This window comes from Grampus griseus (assembly GCF_964374135.1).
Source record: "Grampus griseus genome assembly, chromosome: 12".
NCBI classification, from domain to species: Eukaryota; Metazoa; Chordata; class Mammalia; order Artiodactyla; family Delphinidae; genus Grampus; species Grampus griseus.
In genome coordinates this window covers 75,707,776-75,728,594 of record NC_139006.1, presented here as the reverse complement: position 1 = coordinate 75,728,594, position 20,819 = coordinate 75,707,776, and the positions used below count along the sequence as shown (strand labels likewise).

Genomic DNA, 20,819 nt, shown 5'->3' with positions numbered 1-20,819 from the left:
GGCATTCCACAGATGCAGGGTACATCAAGTTGATTGTGGAGATTTAATCTGCTGCTCCTGAGGCTGCTGGGAGAAATTTTCCTTTCTCTTCTTTGTTCGCACAGCTCCCGGGGTTCAGATTTGGATTTGGACCCGCCTCTGTGTGTAGGTTGCCTGAGGGCGTCTGTTCTTCGCTCAGACAGGATGGCGTTAAAGGAGCAGCTGATTTGGGGGCTCTGACTCACTCAGGCCAGGGGGAGAGAGGGGTACGAATGTGGGGCAAACCTGCAGTGGCAGCGGACAATGTGACATTGCAGCAGTCTGAGGCGCGCCATGCATTCTCCCGGGGAAGTTGTCCCTGGATCACGGGACCCTGGCAGTGGCGGGCTGCACAGGCTCCTGGGAGGGGAGGTGTGGACAGTGACGTGTGGTTGCACACAGGCTCCTTGGTGGCAGCAGCAGCAGCCTTAGCGTCCCATGCCTGTCTCTGGGGTCCGCACTGATAGTCGCGTCTCACGCCCATCTCTGGAGCTCCTTTAAGTGGTGCCCTTAATCCCCTCTCCTCGTGCACCAGGAAACAAGAGGCAAGAAAAAGTCTCTTGCCTCTTCGGCAGGTCCAGACTTTTTCCCGGACTCCCTCCCGGCTAGCTGTAGCGCACAATCCCCCTCAGGCTGTGTTCACACAGCCAACCCCAGTCCTCTCCCTGGGATCCGACTGAAGCCCGAGCCTCAGCTCCCAGCCCCCGCCCTCCCCAGCAGGTGAGCAGACAAGCCTCTCGGGCTGGTGAGTGCTGGTTGGCACCGATCCTCTGTGCGGGAATCTCTCTGCTTTGCCCTCCGCACCCCAGTTGCTGTGCTCTCCTCCGTGGCTCCCCCCCTCCGCCACCCGCAGTCTCTGCCTGTGAAGGGCCTTCCTAGTGTGTGGAAACCTTTCCTCCTTCACAGCTCCCTCCCACTGGTGCAGGTCCCTTCCCTATTCTTTTGTCTCTTTTTTCTTTTGCTCTACCCTGGTACGTGGGCAGTTTCTTGCCTTTTGGGAAGTCTGAGGTCTTGTGCCAGCATTCAGTAGGTGTTCTGTAGGGGTTGTTCCACATGTAGATGTATTTCTGATGTATTTGTGGGGAGGAAGGTGGTCTCTGTGTCTTACTCTTCCGCCATCTTGAAGCTCCTCCCCTGAAATTTATCTTTTCCTTATTGCTAATATCCTTCTCTTTTTTTTTGGCTGCGTCAGGCCTTAGTGCGGCATGTGGGATCTTCCGTTGTGGTACACGGGCTCTTCATTTTGGTGCTTGGGCTTCTCTCTAGTTGTGGTGTGCAGTTTTTTTTCTCTCTCTAGTTGTGGTGTGCGGGCTCCAGAGTGCATGGGCTCTGTAGTTTGTGGCATGCGGGCTCAGTAGTTGTGGTACGTAGGCTTAGTTGCCCCGCGGCATGTGGGATCTTAGTTCCCTGAGCAGGGATCAAACCCACGGCCCCTGAACTGGAAGGAGGATTCTTTACCACTGGACCACTGGGGAAGTCCCCTTATTGCTAATATCTTGAAAATTCAACATAATCATAATTTTATTGTAATGTCAAAGTGTATATTCCAATTGAGAAAACATCCTGGGAGAAAACATCCTGGTTCTAGAGTGTGAGAGGCACCATCTCGTACTTGGAAAATAGGGGAAACAGTGTCCTCAGTTAAGAGACAAGTGTTATTTAAAGCAAAAAGGATATTCTGAGAGAAGTTGAAAATACACAGAACGCTTATTTACAAAAAAAAAAAAAATTCACATAGCACAACAGAAAGAAAGAATAGAAAGTAAAAAATCATAAAAGAAAGAACTGGTAGGAGGGAAGCAAAGAACAGTAAGACAATGATTGCATGCAGATAAAAATATGAGAAAACTATCAATAAATATTTACGGAGTTTTACTATACTTGCAGATACAGAGATGAACAAGAGATCCTTTTAACCTCAAGAAACTTATAGTCTAGCCAGGGAGACAAGAGATAATTGCAGGTAATGATAAGTGCCACTAAGAGGGTAAAATCGGGGTATATGATCAAAAATAAAACAGGGCAAAAAGTTTTACACTTTGTCTAGAGACTAAACAGAGGAGAGTGAGGGCTCTATATAGCTCTGCTTTTAGGTCATTTGAAATTAGCACTAAATGTTGTTTAATGGTTAAAGAACAGGTTATTGATGAGCATTTCCACTGCCTTTCATAAAAAACAGCTTTACTGAGGTATATAATTAATACACAATAAACTGCATGATTTAAATCCACGAGCTAATTTAAAATGTACAATTTGATAAGTTTTGACATCTGTGTATACCCCTGAATAGATCACCACAATCAACAAGATTAACTTGTTCACTCCCAAAAGTTTTCTTGGCCCCTTTGTAATCCTTCCCTCTTATTCCTCATAGGTGCCCTGTTCCTAGGCAAATACTGACCTGTTTTCTGTCACTGTATAATAGTTTACATTTCTTAGAATTTTTTATAAATTCATACAGCAAGTACTATATTTGTCTGTTTTTTTTCACCCAAATTAATGATTAAGGATTTTCAGACTGATCTGTGTTGTTGTATCTGTCAGCAGTTCATTCCTTTTTGTTGCTGTGTAGTATTCTACTATAAGGATATATTAAGATGTTTTATTCAACCGCCTGCTCTTGTATATTTGGGTTGTTACCCTGATTTTAGCTACCATAAATAAAGCTGCCGTGAACATTGTGAAGGAGTCTTTGTATGAACATATGCTTTCATTTCTTTTGGATTTTAATATCCATGAATGGAATGACCAGGTCATATAGTTGGTGAAGGTTTTAACTTTTTAAAGAAACTGCCAAAAAGTGTTCCAAACTGACTGTACCAGTTTGCATTCTCACTAGCAAAGATGAGATTTCTAGTTACTCCACATCTTTGCCAAGACTTGGTACAGTCTCAGACATTCTATTAAGTGTTATGGTATTCTCATTGTGACTTAATTTGCATTTCCCTAATGACTAAAGATGCTGAGCACCTTTTTCATGTGCTTATTTGCTATCCATATATGTTCTCTGTTGAAGTATCTGTTTAAATTTTTTTGTCCATGCTTTTAAAAATTGGGCTGTTTTCTTATTATTCAGTTTAGAGAGTTCTTTAAATATTCTGGATAAAGTCCTTTATCATATATGTTACTTGCAAATATTTCACCCATTTATGGCTTACCTTTTCATTTGCTTAGAGTGGCTCTCAAAGAGCAGAAGTTATTGATTTTGATGAGAACAATTTTGCTGAAGAACACCATACTTTTGGTGTCATATATAAGAAATCTTGGCCTATCTTCCAAGGTTGCAATGAATTTTTTCCATGTTTTCTTCTAGGAGCCTTATGGTTTTAGAAGTTAAAGCTATGATCCATTTGAATTAATTTTTGTAGATGGTGTGAGGTATGGTTTGAAATTCATTTTTGGAGGTCTACAGATATCAAAATGTTCCAGTACCAATTATAAAAAAGACTGTCCTTTCTGAATGAAATTTACTTTGCATTCTGTCAGACATCAAAAGATCATCTATGCATAAATTAATCTCTTGACTCTCTATTATGTTCTATTGATCTATTTGTCTACCTTTATGCCAATAAGATACTGTCTAAACTACAATATCTTGAAGTCAGGTAGCTGAAGTCCCCCAATTTTGTTCTTCTTTATTAAAGTTGTTTTGGCTATACTATGTTATTTCCATATGAATTTTAGAATAAACTAATTAATCTCTACAAAAAACACTGGTGAGATTTTGATTGGGATTGCACTGAAAATACAAATCAATTTGCTGAAACTGACACTCTGACAATATTGAATCTTCTGATATATGAGCACAATGTATCTCTTCATTTATGTCTTCTTTACTTTCTCTCAGCATGTATAATAGTTTTTAATGTATAATCCTTTATCAGATTTATCCCTAAGTATTTCCTATTTTTTGATACTTTTGTAAATGGTATCTTTAAAAGTTCAATGTTTATTTGTTGCTAGTATACAGAAATATGATTCACTTTTGTTTACTGATCTTGTATCTTACAACTTTGCTAACATCATGTATTAGCTATAGTATCTTTTTTTTTTTGGCCCTGCCACATGGCATGCAGCATCTTAGTTCCCCAAGCAGGGATTGAACCCACACCCCCTGCAGTGGAAGCGTGGAGTCTTAACCACTGGACTGCCAGGAAGTCCCTATAGTATTTTTTTTATGTAGTCCACAGGATTTTCTACATATACAATCATGTTACCAGTGAATTTAGAGTTTTATTTCTTCTTTTCCAAAATGTGTGCCTTTTATTTCTTTTTCTTGCCTTGTGTTGGCTAGAATCTTCAGTATGATGTTCAGTAGAAGTAGTGAGAACAGATATCCTTGTTTTATTCCTTATCTTTTATCATTAAGCATGATGTTAGTGATAGTTTTTCTGTAAATATCTTTTATGAGATTGAGGAAATTCCTCATTTCTTTCAAGTTTTTATGGGAAATGCATGTTATGTCAAATGCTTTCTTCTGAGATAAGATTTTTTTCTCTTTTAAAAAGTTTCTTAAAATGGTGAATTACAGTGACTGATTTTTGGATTAAATCAACCTTGCATTCCTTGGATAAACCATTTGGTCATGATGTATTAGCATTTTTACATATTATTGGATTTGATATAGTAAAATATAGAATTATATAGAATTTCTGCATCCAATTCACAAGGAAAATGACCCTGTATTTTCTTTGTTTGCAATGTTTTTTATCTGACTTTGATATCAGAATTATTCTGGTCTCATAGAATGAGTTTGGAAGTATTCCCTTCTCTTCAGTTTCTGGAAGAGTTTGTGGAGAAGCGGTATTACTTCTTTCTTAAATGCCTGGTAGATTTTACAAGTGAAGTTATCTAGACCTAGAGTTTTCTTTGTCGGAAGGTTTTTAAGTACAAATTCAATTTCTTTAATAAATACAAAGTTCCTCAAATCTATTTCTTCTTGAATGAGCTTTGGCAATTATCTTCTTTCAAGAAAAGTTGCTCATAACATTCCCATTTTATCCTTTTAATATGAGTAAAATTTAGGGACTTCCCTGGTGGTCCAGTGGTTAAGTCTCTGTGCTCCCAACGCAGGGGTCCTGGGTTTGTTCCCTGGTTAGGGAACTAGATCCCGCATGCCGCAACTAAGAGCCCGCACGCGACAATGAAGGTTCCGCGTGCTGCAACTAAAGACCCAGCGCAGACAAATAAGTAAATAAATACTTTAAAAAAGAAAAGAAATCCAGTGGTATATATTTAAAAAATATATAATAAGTAAAATTTATAGTGATATAACCTTGCTCATTCCAGATTTTGATAATTTGCTTCTTCTCTCTTTTTCCTAATGAGTCAGGCTAGAGGTTTTCCAATTTCATTAACCTCAAAAACTCAGTTTTTTATTTTATTAGCTTTTCTCTATTGTTTTCTGTTGCCTATATCATTGATTTACACTCTCATTTTTAATATTTCCTTTCTTCTGCTTACTTTGGGCTTTGCTTAGTTTTCTTTTTCTAGTTTCTTAAAGTAGAAGCTGATTTTCATCAATTTGAAATCTTCCTTCTTTTATATTATAAACATTTTGGTGTCATAAACTTTCCTGTAGCTTTAGCTACATCCTGCAAATTTTGATGGTTTTGTTTTCATCTTCATTCAGCTCAAAATACTTCATAATTTCCCTTTTGATTTCTTCTTTAACTTATGTGTTATTTGGAAATATTTAAAATCCTCTTAAATACTGACTTGCTTTATCACCTACATCTATTTAATAGATATAATATGATCTATTTTGATAAGTGACCCATACGTATTTGAAAACATGTATTCAGCTATTGAAAGATGAAGTTTTATAAATTCTACTTATGTAAAGTTAGTTGACAGCATAGCACAAGTGTTCTATATCCTAAATGATTTTCTATTACCTTATTCTATCAATTATTGAGAGAGCCAGCTTGAAACCTCCAGTAATTTCTGCCTTTTAATTGTAAGGATAGATCATTTATATTTAAAGTGAGTATTGATATGGCTGGGTTTTAAATCTGCCATCTTGCTATTGTTTTCTGTGTGTGCCATCTATTCTTTGTTCCCTTTTTCTTCTTTTTCTGCCTTCTTTTTGGCCTCTCAATGTTTCTCATATATTCAACATATTTCTTATTCATTGTTTAGTTGATCATTAACCTAAATTTGTGATAAAACATGATTAACCTGAAATATAATCACAGTATAACATTATTTATATTAGGTAAATATTAGTTTAATGTCTTTTATATAGTTGAGTAAAACTACCATTTAATAAAGAATAACTATATATTTTATTAAATTTAGTTTTTGCCAAATACATTACAATAACTGAGGGAGTAACTGTACTGCTATCTTCCTTAGAGAACTTCTATTTTTGCTACTTTTATTTTTGCTAAATGATCCATGGGATAGTTTATGGACCAATGGGATATACCTGATTTAAAATGATAGCCTCCTGATTTCTATACAATACACTCCTTGGTATTTACTTTACTAAGGTACAAGATTCAAACTGACCTATTCGCACTAAGAAGTCAAAATATTCCAGAGTTACGAGATAACACTAAACAAAGCATCATTTCTTTTCCTATAAGATTTTATCAGTAAAATAATGAGGTTCTAAGATTGGCTCCTATTCAGAGACACAACTTATATTCTCTTATTCAAAATATTCTCTCTTAAATGCTGTTATCTATCATCTTAATTATTATAGTGTTACTGAAGAGGTTTTAGTTAAACTGAATTTATAAGTACACATTAATCTGTACTACTAAGTAAATGTTTTAAAGTTAAAAAAAAAAGCACATTTTATAAATACGTGGAAATATGAGTAGATTACATAGTTATAAGGGGAGTTGTAAAAAGCTCCCTGGAAAGAATGAGAAGTCTTTATGTAGAAAGAGGAAATCTATAAGCCAACAGAATACTAGACTGGGAAGCCTTATGGAATTTTACAATATGTACAACTTTTCGAAAAACTAAAGAAACTAGATAAAAGAGAAAATAAGTATATTATAAATTAAAAAGGAAACAAATCGTCACTTATTAAAAAAAAAGAAAACCGAAAAGAAATTGTACCTGATCATCATTTTCATCTGAAAAGGTTATTGATGTCAGCTTGTAGTTATTCTTCAATAAAAATTCATTGACTAAGAAGTTTAGAGCTCTCTTTTCAAGAGGTTTGATTGGCTCCTAGAGATAAATAAAAGACAGATACAATACTGTAAGTCTTCTTCCTTCAATACTTGTGCTACCATTTCATATGGAAGATACTTTTAGATCTGTCATTCACCCACCTGAATTTCAGGACTTGATTTGTAATTTTTTCGTTCCTGTAAAGGAACTTCGTGTTCTGGTGGAAGAAAATATGAATAATATTTTACTATTTTACATTAGAAAATATCTCAGCTACTTCTACATTGTCAAAGTAGAAAATGTCTCAAAAAAGTTTATGTACACCACCTGCAGCCTTTGTCAGGTTGGCTCGGAGGGCCTGAATGGTCTCCTTGGCTTTCCGTAGTTCAAACTCCAGGACTGGACAGGGATTTGGAATAAACACACACAGGCATCCAACCAAGAAAAGGGAAACAAAAATAAAAAAATAAAAAGCAAGGATGGGTATGAAAAAAAAATACAATTTGTATTGAAAACAGAAAGCATGCAATCTTTATGAAACTTGTGAACGCATGCAGCAGAGTTGATTTGCAAGCAAACTGGTGAATGTTTTCCATAGTTTTAGAATACAGGGGACTACTGATCAAATGTTCCAGCTGTCTGACAAGGAATAGCTCTATTTAAAAGTAAAATCTATGGCATACTCTCCTTTAGGTAAATAAAAATCTTAGTAATTTAGGTGGTTGTGTTTCACTCAGTCTAGGTAAGAAATGTAATGGAATGTTTTCAGGTGACATAATTTTAGGGGAAAAGACAAAAATTAGATGAAGTCCTAGCAAATACACTTAAAGAAAATCTTAGGATTAAAAAAACTATTTTAAAATGCATTATCTAGAATAATGTTATAAATCAACATACAGAAACATTAGTGAATATAGTCCTTCATTAAGATGTTGAAAGAACAGGGTTTAAATATTTAACAAATGTGGGATGCCTATCAATTTTTCTACAAACAAGTATGTCTTCTATAAACAAGCACAGATATGTTAAACATATATCTAAAAAAAAGTTCTGAGGGGGTTATTTTAGGTTTCATTTAAAGCCAAAGGATAGAAATAGTTTGTCTTTTAATTTACAATTAAGATCATTCTAAAGCAAATGATTGAGTACAATTCTACAAGTGTGGTAATCTAAGGATACTGAGTAAATTTAAGTAGAATTTCAAAGTTTCTGACAACTCTTCAAATAGATATTTGTTCATAGTAAGAGGTACTAATGAAACTTAAAGATTTCTCCTATTACCACAGAGTCTGATTATAAGATAAACATGAATACTGAGGAGACATTTTAATGAGCTCTTTAAAATGTTTCATCGTGAGCAAGATTTAACTATATGTGTCTTTGCTGGGAATTTTCTTTAAAATATATAAATACTGCTCTGAAGAAAAAGCAAGCTTACATGTGGGGGGAAAAAGCCATTTGTGTGAAGTAAAGCTCTGAGAAAATTAAGTGATCTTTGTCACAATTGGATATTTAAAAAAATTATAATTTAAATAGTTCTGCATAAAAATTAGCAAATTTAACACTTTAAAGATGCATTTTTTCCTCATTGACTAATAAACAGAATAAAGAAGATGGCAAATGAAATGCTATCAGAGACAACAAGGCTATAAAAATATATGGAAAAAATAGAATTCACTCAGTTTGCATATTTTCATTAAAAACTTAAGATGTAACTGAATCACATCTGGTACATTAAAGCCAATTATTTTGATGCACAGAATTTCCCTGCAGCAACACGGAAGCACAACTAAAAATCAGATGACATGTATGTGACTATTTCTTTTTTGTTAGTCAGCAATGCTGATCTGCAAATATTTCTGTGCAACAAAGTTAAAACATTTCCTAAAACTCAACACTTCTGTAAACTCTTAGAGTTTGTGTTTAAAGTCAGACTGCACACATTCAATGTGTTAGGTAAGTACAGAATAGGTTTACTTTTCTTTTTATTTCAAAACTTTAGGTAATTTATTTTGATTTAAAAGCACTTAACTATACCACAAGCAAAATGAGTATACATATTATGCTTCCAGAATCACTTACAATTTACTAACATATTACAGAACAATTGCAGATCAGAAATGCCCTGCACCAGAATGAAAGAAATATGAAAAAAATAAATTAAAAAAAAACTGGTTAAAACACAAACTGTGAAAAAAACTCAGATTCAACTGGTGAAAGTTTAGGTGACCAAGAGCAAAACACTAAATGATCAAGGCACAGAAAGCCAGAAAAACCCATGTCAGACGGCAAGAATTTATATTTTTATGCACATCTACACATACATTGCCAAATGTCATTAAAAGGTACCAATGCTCTGGAAAGATAGTGCTTATCAAAATGAATTCACTCTGCTGCATGTTTCTTAATATACAATATAGACTTTAAAAGACAAAGGCATATCTTTGAAGCCATAGCACATCTCTATAAAGGCACAGTATGATCAAGTATTTGCAGTTATGTGAGAAAGTTTCACAAGAAAGGTCTGAACAGCTATATTTACACATATATAAATTTGTCACTTCTTCATTAAAAAAATATTGGATTAAATCTCAAAATTTATTATCCTGTAAAGAGATACATTGTACCAAGCAACCTCCAAGTATTTTTCAAATATTATAATTCTTCATAAAAATGTTTGAAGAAGTACATGTTTTTAAAAAACACTGTAGGAAACAACTACCAGCCTGCTCACTCCACTATTCCAACCCTCCACTAGCCCAACCCTGCTGAATGCAATTTTATTGGAACTAAAGTAATCGCAGACATAGGTATATTCTAATACTGCATATTACAATCTTACCAAAATATTTAATGACTAAGTCAGTATAAGCAATTCTAGATTAGTTGAGATAGTTATTTCCTAAATAGGGTTGGATAATACTGGCATTATATCAGGGGTACTTGAGAGCTTCAAGATCAGGTGCTGGTGACTTGGGATATATACAATTGACCATGTCGAGACACCAAAGGTGCAGTGTTAAATTTCAAAGCAGAAAGAAATATTGATTCTTTGTTGCCCCAACTAAATATATTACTAATATTATCTTGAAATATTTGTTAGTCTTACTTCTTTTGGCACAAAACTCAAAATAATACATATTTTAGATCTTTCCTATAATACTGATCAGAATATTATAGTGGTAATAAAATACCACTTCCCCATCCTTAATACTTATTTTATTATCCCAGGAAACGTTCTAGGAAAAGAGGAAAATTCTCATAAGAATATGAATTAGAATAAAAATAGATTCCTAAAATAATACAAAAATCCCCAGGCAGTACCATCACCACTCCTTCTGGGTTTAGAGAATGCTCCCTGCCTATTACAGACCTAAGAAAGGTAGAGGACTGTTACGCATGACCTAGCAAATAGTGAGAAATAAATGAACGGAAGCAAGATGCAATCTCCGTGGTTTGTAGACATTTAGTTTTCTATATTCTTCTGAGGGGGAAAAGATTCCTCCTCCTTAAACTTTAAAAGAAGAAAATTCTTCCCATTATTGTTCCTCCTGCTCAGGTTCTCTTACAGATTCCTCTATCATTCATCTCAAAGTTGGTGTTTCCCAGAGTGTCCTCCCTGGTCCTTTTCTTATTCTATATACTGGGATGATAAACATTTCACTCTTACAGTTTTACTCTCAACAGTACTCTTAAGATTCAGAAATCTTTAAACTTCTTCCCCAAGATAAACAGGGTTACCTGTTTATCAACTGGACATGCCCACTTGAATGTCTCATAAACTTTGAATTTGATCCTATCTAAATGAACTTCATCATCTTCCTCTCAAATCTGTCTTCCCTCCTCCTGCAGTATCTCTTCATTAAGGGCACCACTATCTACCAAGAGGCCCAAATAAGAAACCTGGAGATTACTCTTCACTTACCTCTTGCCCTTACTCCCACATTAATTCAATGTCAAGCCATAATGATTCCAGCCCTTGAATCCTAAATAACCATTCATCTCAATTGTCTCTGCAATTGTCCTAGTTCAGACCTTTATGACTTATATAAATTTTAACAATTTACAACTCACATCAAAGGCTTGTTGCCCTTAAAAGGCTTGTTGGAGCATCTATCCTATTTTAAATCATACAAAACCATAAATAAGATTTAAGTTGAAAATAAGAAAAACAAAAAGTACTGCAAACAGGAGGTAAAGGTATTTGTACTAAGGAAAAATATATTATAATAAGACAGATAGGCTTATTTAATCCTGATAAAGCTGGATATGTATGCTGCAGCCCAACAGCTAAGGAATGAGAGGGCTACTGATGATGCTTCTTACCCAGGGGGTAAGGCCAGGTTAACCCACAGGCAAAAATTTGAATTTCATTTTAGAATGTTTACTAGATTACGTAGGCTTAAAAAGGCTTCATATGTCTACTTTGTTGTTTATTGTTCCCAGAACAGTATAATACCTTGAATATAGAGGACTCAGCAAATGTTAGTTGTATGAATGGGCATTCCAGTACTTGATGCCATATCTAATAAATCTAAACATCAGTGATCTTACCAGCATTCAGTAGTGTCTTTCCCTGCAAATTGGAAAGAACAGTTTCTGCAGTTCTCTAGATCCCAATACAAAAATTAAGGTATGAACTAGAGAAGTAATACAGTAACAGGTAGAGGTATGAGAACAAATAAAATCAGAGACTCTGATGCTAAAAGATGGATCAGGTGAACCTGAGACAGGGATACAGATGGTTCTAAAATCAACAAGTTCCTTATCACTAGTTCCAAAGTACTGAACATTTATTTGTATTACAGATATAGACAGGTTTTAGTACAAATTCCTTGACGGCAGAAACTCTGTCTATTTCATGCGTCTGTATCTAGCACCTAACATAATACCTAATATGTAGCAGATGCTCAAAATGTCTAATTAAAGAATGGCAATCCCAATATCTAGAACATAGATGTCCCTTGCTATCTTGAAGAAAACTTGAAAATTTAACAGCTACACTGTATGTACACTGTACAGCTTTGTTTAATAACATATAGAAAGGCTTTTACTAAAAAGTCAGTTAAACTAAGCTCATTTTGGTTTGGTGTCTACTAAATTCAGAAGTGGAAAATATTTGAAATGAAATGCTTTTGAAATTTTACTTTTTTGGAAAGAAAATGACTATGTTGAAACAGTCTTGTATGGGAAAGATAAGATTCTGCTATCCACATGAATGTACCGATGAGTCAAAGCTCCAGCCTGGTACTTAAAGATACATCGTGAGCCCTGGAATAAAAACCTATATGTTCACATCTTGATTTTGCCCTTTAGCCATATGGAGGCTACTGGGAAAATTTTTCAATCTTGGTAAGCTTTTCAGTTTTCTGATCTATAAAATAAGGATATCATGACCTATCTTGAAGGATTGTTAACAAGGTTAAATAAGTATTTTATATAAAGCAACCGGAACAGTGCCTGGCACAGAGCAGGTGCTCAATAAACATTTCCCCATTTAGAGATCTTTTCCTCTTTAAAGGAACACCTGTACAGACTTGAAAAAATAACCAGATATTTAAATTTAGGGAAAAGATGATAAGAATGATGCTGAACCCACATGTAGTAGTATATATATGTCTCATAAACAGCAACAGTTTATTAAAGGCTGGAGCAGACCCTACATTTGCATCGTGGGGCAGCGGACTCAATATCTGTATTATCTATAATCTCCTTCTGCCCAAGACTGGTATACGAAAATAAAAGAGATTTTTATTCTTTCTCAGTGAGGTTTACACGTGATCCAATGATAGATGGCAGGATAATTATCTTTTCTGGATTGTTCATTTTTCGATTAGTTTCTAAGTTACTAGCAATGGTTAGCAAAGAGCCAAAAATTTTTTTGTAAATGGGAATTGTGATTAATTGAAATTTTCATCCATGTATCACACATTTGGTTCAATAATAGGCGATGGCACAAGAGCATTAAAAGTCTAAATGCCATTCTCTTGGAATAACATACATTTCCTTCCCTTTTCCAGTGAAGATGGAAGACAGCATTCAGTCACTCATTTACACTGAAGTATAGTTGATTTACAATATTGTCTTGAGCTTCAGGGGTACAGCATAGTCATTCGATTTTTTTGTATATTATATTTCGTTACAGGTTATTACAAGGTATTAGGTATAATGCCCTGTGCTACAGAGGGCATTGTTTATCTATTGTTTGTGTATCTATTGTTGTTTATCTATTTTATGTAGAGTAGTTTGTATCTGTTAATCCCATACTCCTAATTTGTCCCATCCTCTCCTCCCTCTCCCCTTTGGGGAACCATAAGATTGTTTTCTAGTCTACAACTCTGTTTCTGTTTTACGTTGATATATAGATTCATTGGTATTATTTTTTAGACTCCACATATAAGTGACACCACATAGTATTTCTTTCTCAAGACAGCATATATTTATACATTAGCATTATATAGTAAGCAAAAATTACTTTATCTCCCCAAACTTAGAGATAAGAATATAATCTTTAGATTAAAAATATAAGGTCAAAACTACCAAATATTTAAAATATTCACTCTTAGTTATGCTTAGTTATAACATATTGCTTAATTATAACATCTTGCTTCTATATCATTGTTCCCCCAATTAGAAATACTAAAATACCTAAATACTGAGAATAATGATGAACCTCTTAAATTTTACTAAGTCTAAAATTTAGGTTTTCAAACAAAAATTAAAGGGAAGAAAATAATTATGTGGTCTATTTCTGGGTAGAAGTTATTTTCTGATACATAACCATCTGAACAACAATACAATATACAAAACTAAATATATTTGGTTAGTCTCTAATAAACCAAAATACCATGCATTTAATACTTAACATATAACAGAAAACACAGAATAGCTAACATTTACTATATAATTAAATATAACAATGCCACTTAACAAATGATATAATTAGTAGGATAAGTCTGTCCTAAAATTATTCAAATAATTCCCATTTGATTTGCTAATTTTCAGACAGTACTGATGTGATTTCTTTTTTGATACAGCTTTCAATTAATAATGCTTATGACTAAATCATGACTTGATATATGGAGCTGCATTAAATTCTTCCAATGACTTCTCCATTCAATTGATAATGCTATTGTTCTCACTGCTGAATCCTCTCTTAGCCTCTGTTGAACTAAAAACAAGTACATCATTTTTTTCCGCTAACTCAGGGAAGAGATTAGGGAAAGAGAGATTTTTTAAACATTTAATAGCTCTATTCTTGAGTTATAAATGAAAACCACATATTGGAATGTCATTTTAACCAGGTCAAACCTCATCCTTCATGCTAAGAGGTAGCATACAGTGCAGTCAGTTGTGGGCTCTGCTGCTGGGTTATCTGCGCTCAAGTCTTAGCTCTGCCACTAAAGTCTTAATAATCTCTGAGTGCCTCAGTTTCTTGGGGAGGGGAGGATGATGATAATTCTATAACTCAAAGAGTTAATATACATTTACAACAGTGTCCAGAATGGAGCAAGTGCTATATAAAAATTAGCACTCACTTTTATTCATAATGACTATGACAGGCAAACATTTGGTAGGTTTTAACAAACTTGTCCCAGTAAATGGAAGAAAAATATTTCCCTCACAGGCTCCCATCTGTCCCACGTGGCATCCTTCCTGTGCCAGGTGTGCCCACCATTCTGGTGGATTAAAATACCTAACTGATGTCTGTCTGCTTCCCATCTATCTCAGAGTCAACGTCCTATGAAAACTACAATTCCAATAAGACATTCAAAAATTACTTCAATAACAGACAGCCACAGCCTTGAAGCACCAGAAAAGTACCAGTCACTTGACACCTGAGGAGCCAGAGCTGCTACACTGGTAAATCCCAGGGTGGACCCCAGAAGAATCCAACTGGCCTCATTTGATGTGGGCAGAACACAGAGGGTACAAATTGGTTTTCTGAAGTCCCTACAGATCCAGTGGTGATGCCTAAAAGGCAGAAATGGTGGGAGGATGGAGAGGGGAAGGAGATTGGAATGAGAAACCAAGCAACTAATAAGGATGTTGGCCTTCTTTTTGGAATGGGCAAGGTCCTGGAGGCCCCTGATGGACCAAGCATTAACCCTTTATTTTCTGGATCACAGGCAAGTCAAGAGAAGTTTCTGGAGAGATGCAGTGATGGCCAGGGAGCATCCAGGGAACCAAGCAAAATTTTATTCACCAACCAGCATAGAAGTATTTAAACCAATTTTAACAATCAGTAGAGCTGTATTGGTATATAACACATGAATATTACTCAGCCCTGGTTTGGAGGATAAAAGGAATGAGGAGGCCAATGACCAACTAACTTTGTACTAAACCATGGCTAACTTAAACCTCTTTTACACCAGTTGTATAACTACATGGTTGTAAACTACTGGCTACAAGCAGAATTCAGCAAACTGTAGGTGTGCATAACCAAAAATTCAGAGCACCACTGGAAAGAGCAGTTGGGGGCTGGGATGTTCCCTTCAGCCAATAAATTAGTAACATAACTTTGTATAATAACTATATCAATATATTCACATATCAAATTATAGAAAGAAGAGAATTCTTCAAGTCATTTTATTATTTCTGGAATGTCCAAAAATCCAAATCTGTCTTTACAATCTTACTCACCTGCCACTCTCTCATCCGTTTCCCTGTTACCATCATCTGAATATCTTGCAAAGTCTAAAGAATCAAGGGTACTGATGCTCCCAGCTCGATCTGTAATAAACCAAAAAAAAAAATAGAATTAAACAGATTTTTATTTAACTGCCAAAATAAGGGATTGGAAATCAATTAGCTAAGATTTTTTTTTTCCAGTGAATAAACTGTGACTCTAAGATATAGGAATTCTGTTAAAACAATAAGGTAAAAATGCTCAAACCAATTAAGCTACTTTGAAGTAACTCATGTTTCCCTGCCCAGATCTCTAACTAACTCCTGAATAATGGACACACAGGATATAATGCAAGCCCAGCTAAGGACAACAAAACTGTAAACAGTTTGAATTTTATTCCAACTACAATGGAAAACAACAAAAACACATACATTTTTGGAAAATCATTTTGGCTGCTGTAAGGAAAGTGATTTGTAGAGAGACCAGTTAAGAGGCTACTATGTAAATCAATTACACTTTAATATAAAATAACAATTAAAAAAAAAGAGGCTATTAGAGTCATGTAGGTGAGAGATGATCACATTTGGCCTAGAATAGAGGTAGTAGAAATGTGAGAAGTGTTCAGGGTTATTTTTTGATGTAGAACCAACATGTCCTGGTAGTGAAATGGATGTGGGTTTAAGTAAAAGAAAGTAAACAAGATAATTCCTAAAGACTTCATTTATTGAATTTGTAATATAGGATGCAAAAGGCAAATGAAGGGGTTTCAAGAGTTCTGTGTTTTAAGTGCATGGTGGTAGTGGGGAGTGTCCCTAGCTTTTGCCAGATTTTTAAGTGTCCCTAAACAGAAAAACACGATGTAAACATTCTCACTTAAAGGAAGAAATCAATGCTGATACTCACTAAAGGAGATCTAGTTAGCTAATGCAAAGAAGGGACAAATGAGAGGCTAGGTCAACTCATTCTATTAAATCATGCTACTTACATAGTGTCTACTGTTTATATATTGCTCTAAGGAATAGATTATCTGTGTTTAGAAAGCACAGTCTGGACAAATGAATGCAAGTTACAGAAATAAAGATTTGAACTCCACATAGGGCTCCCTCACCTCCTTTTAAAACAATTAGTACATGCCAATAATTGAAATGGTTGACTCTTCAAATACAGCTATGTCATTATCAATGTACCACTTATCTTTAAATTCCTATTAAGTGAAATTCTCTATATAGTACTCTTCTGAGAACACTGTGTTTCTATTCACAGAAGCATTTAATTCCCCTGCAATTTAATTATATCTGATAAATAACAACTTGCTATTAACTTAAGTTTTAAGACAGCAAAAACAAATAACAGAAAATCAAGTATTACAGTACCATTCATTAGAGCATAATTTATTTTAAGCATAAACCAAGAAACACCAAATAACAATAGTAACCACAGAAATCTAGAAAGTTCATATTAAATATAGGCTGAACTCAGGAACATTACTCAGCAATTAAAAAAAAAACTATTGAGATATATGCCACAACATGACTGAATCTCAATGCTTTATGCTGAATGATAGAAGCCTTACGCAGAGTATATAATGTATAATTTCATTTACATGAACTCTTAGAATAGGCAGTAGTAACTTATGGTAGAAAAAAATCATTATAGTGGTTCTTGGAGTGGGGGGCTGAAAGGGGTGGGGACTGACTGACCGGAAAGGAGCATGAGGGAACTTTCTGGGGTGACAGTAATGTTCCATATATTGACAGGAGTTTGGGTTATCATGAACTGTTAAGTATGATGTTGGTTGTTGATTCTGGATAAATATTTTTCTATTATGTTAAGTATCTATCTAATGTTAGTTTTCTAAGTGTTTTCTAGTATTTTCAATCACACATACAAGCCTAGGTTAGAGTATTTTCAATCACACATACAGGCCTAGGTTAGAGCCTATTTGATCACCATATATTATTCCTCCATTATACTGTTACTATTTCTCTAAAAGTTTCAAAGAAATCACCTATGCAATAGGAGGAGTTCTTGGGGAAAGCAAACACTGCTTAATTTTTGACTTGGTATTATTATGGCCATTGAAAAATATATTCTAATTATTTTTTTTAGTTCCAAGCCAACAATTTTATATACTCCAAGAAAAAAAGTTCTAATGTCTTTTTAACTAACAATAACTATAGTATCATAAAAGTAAAAAAGAAATCTCCTAATTTATTAAAATTTATTCCATGTCAGAAAAAAATTATAGAAGGAAGTAATTTTAACTTTGATGGGGCTAACGTATAACAGATTTTGTACATAAAATGTACTTTGGAATTTAAGACTAATAGGTAATATTACAGCTCCTAGACAAATATGCACAATTCTTTTCCAGGGCAAGCACATGCCTTTCCAAATACTCTAATATGAAAGAGGAAGAGTTTGGAAAAATTAGCCTCTTTTATTAAGAAAGAAACTACTACCACTTTCTAATATAAAGTATACCACAAAGCCTTTCTTCAAATTCCAAGATTGTGTAACTTCTTAGTAATTCACTTTACAACTCAGAAACCGAATGATCAGGGACTTTCATCATAGTTGGCAAACAAGTAAAACCTGTATGTAAGTTTTACTAGGTCTGAAAACTAAAACCATTATACACAGTGTGACTATAAGGCATGCAGACTGATTTTATAAATCACATATGAGAGTAGTCTTATTTATATATACATTTAATCTTTTAGTACTAATGACAGAAGGTAACTTTTACGATAGTTAAAAAAATGAGTTTCAGACCCTTGAAAAGGTATCTTTCATGGAAATTATATAGCACTTTAAAAGCTAAGTGTACCAGGAAAATTGATCAGCTCCTGACTGGTAAAGAGCATTGGTTAATTCAGTGAACATTTAGTGAACAACTATAATGTACCAGGTTACTGACAGGAAGCTACAATAAAATATTGAATAATAATTTTTAAAGGTTATAGATATAACTGACTCCAAGAAGTAGAGTTAAAATTTTTCAATACATACTCCTCTCTATATTGCTTGAATTTTTTTATTTGTGCTTTGGTATTTTTTCCCCAAACACAGTTAATACCTTTTATGATATGGGCATTTTATAATTAAAAAGTCACAAAAGTACCCAGTTCACAGTTAAAGAATAGGAAGAAAAATAATGTCAAGCAATTAGCTTTAAATTCCAATTTGTTTAGTAAAGATCGTTTACTGAACCATGCCTGTGTCATGATAAGTAACAAAGAAAGAAGTATATAGTATATAAATTTAATAAACAGAAAGATAACAAATTTACCTTAAAAGTAATTATATCTAAATCTGAGGTCATGCATAAACACTTTAATATGTATCCACTTAAATTAAAAATGGATCTTAGGAATCTGTCAATGGCAAAACATTTATATTTTCTGATCCTCAGTTCTTCTCTAACGCTGGGACTCACTTCACTGACCCCTATGTTCAAAATATTTGAGAGCTAGAGGGAATCTTAGAGATAGTCCAACCCCTCCATCAACCCCAGTTTGATGAGAAAACTGAACCGTGTATTCATTCAATGCATATTTACTAATCCATGGTAGGGAGTAGAAAGATAAAATTCAGTAAGACTTGGTTCTTGCCTTAATAAGTTTATAAACCACTGTAGTTTCGTGCTGTAAACAGATAACGATAATAAAGTTAGACTACTTTATGTTAAAGGTTAAGCAAATTAATCTGTGAGCAAGCTAGGGGTACAATGTAAGTCTCCCAGTTTGCAGTCCACTGTCTTTTCTGTCACAAGATTACACTGAGTTAAATGTCAAATCAAAAGACTTAAACTTAGGAAGAGACTTGAACACTGAAATTTTATTGACAAACTATTCACTGAAATTAAAATTTCTATAATGCTGGATGATTTTACCATATGAACAGCTATCAGGTTAAAAGGAAGATTATTATTAATAACAGCATTAGTTATTATATTGAAGATTTTCTGACCACTTATTCTGTGCCAGATATTTTTCATAGATAACCTTATTTAACCTTCGTGACAGCCCCCTGCAAGAGGAGTCATTACCTTCCATATTTTACAGTAAAGGAAACAGAGACTGTCCCAGAGATACGCAGCTAGGAAGTAGCAGAGTAAAAATAGGAACTCAAGCTCTCTGATGCCAAAGCCTGAGCTCTAAACCATTAGTTCCCTTGAACAATATGTAAAAGCATGCAGGTTCAGATCTCCTAGATTCCAGCTAAGTTGGGCTTGATACCGTGAAAGGCCTCAGAAAGATCAGCCTGGACTCAACTTTCCTCAGGCTATACAGGGAAAGCTAATTTCACACGGAATATTCCAAACTTACATATTTATAGGATCCCATTACCTAAAGATCATTTCTTTAACATAACATCAACATTTTTTCAAAGCCTTATTTGCCAGGCACAATATTACGCACTGGTGACAGAAAGATAAATAAAATATGGTCTCTTTTCTATACGCATGCTAAATAAACATTTATATATTGCCTACTTTTAGGCATTTGTGCCAGGTGTGAAAGAAGTCAGAGATATATGAGACAGGAACTCCAACAAACATCTTAAGAAAAAATCCAATCAGCTAAAACATTAACATATACAAAAATTTCAGTAACACTAACACAGTCACAAATTTCCATATAATTAATCTCCATAAGTGAGACAGACAAAAATTACCACAAGTTCAGGGGATTTAGAGATCACTATGTGCTGGAGAAGCTTCAGGGAGAGGAAGGAACATAAACTGGACCTTCCCTTAAGGATATACAGAATCTGGAAAAAACAAAAGGAGGATGGAGGAAAAGAATTCCAAGAGAAGGAAAAATAATATGGCCAAAGGCACTGAGATAGGAATATATAAAACATGTTCAAGGGACATTGAGTAAACAATGTGAGTACACCAATGGTTGGTATATGACAACAGGGTTGAAAAGGTAGGAAGAAGCAAAATTACAGGGAGAACTTTATGATGCACACTTATAATAACATATTTCAAAGTCATTTTTATCATATACTATGCAAAAATGGGAAAAAATAA

The 20,819-nt window shown here is 34.5% G+C and overlaps 1 protein-coding gene across 4 annotated transcripts in view; it reads right to left on the bottom strand.

The window, feature by feature from the left end:
- Nucleotides 1-20,819, bottom strand: part of RELCH (RAB11 binding and LisH domain, coiled-coil and HEAT repeat containing) — a 121,942-nt gene that overhangs the window by 87,365 nt on the left and 13,758 nt on the right. For all 4 annotated transcript variants that reach the window (XM_082667671.1, XM_082667672.1, XM_082667673.1 and 1 more), the window contains exons 2-5: nt 15,793-15,882; nt 7,477-7,548; nt 7,311-7,366; nt 7,093-7,206 (exon numbers count right to left, since the gene is read on the bottom strand). In XM_082667671.1, the coding sequence (XP_082523797.1) occupies nt 7,093-7,206; nt 7,311-7,366; nt 7,477-7,548; nt 15,793-15,882 (332 nt within the window). The remainder of the gene's footprint in view (nt 1-7,092; nt 7,207-7,310; nt 7,367-7,476; nt 7,549-15,792; nt 15,883-20,819) is intronic.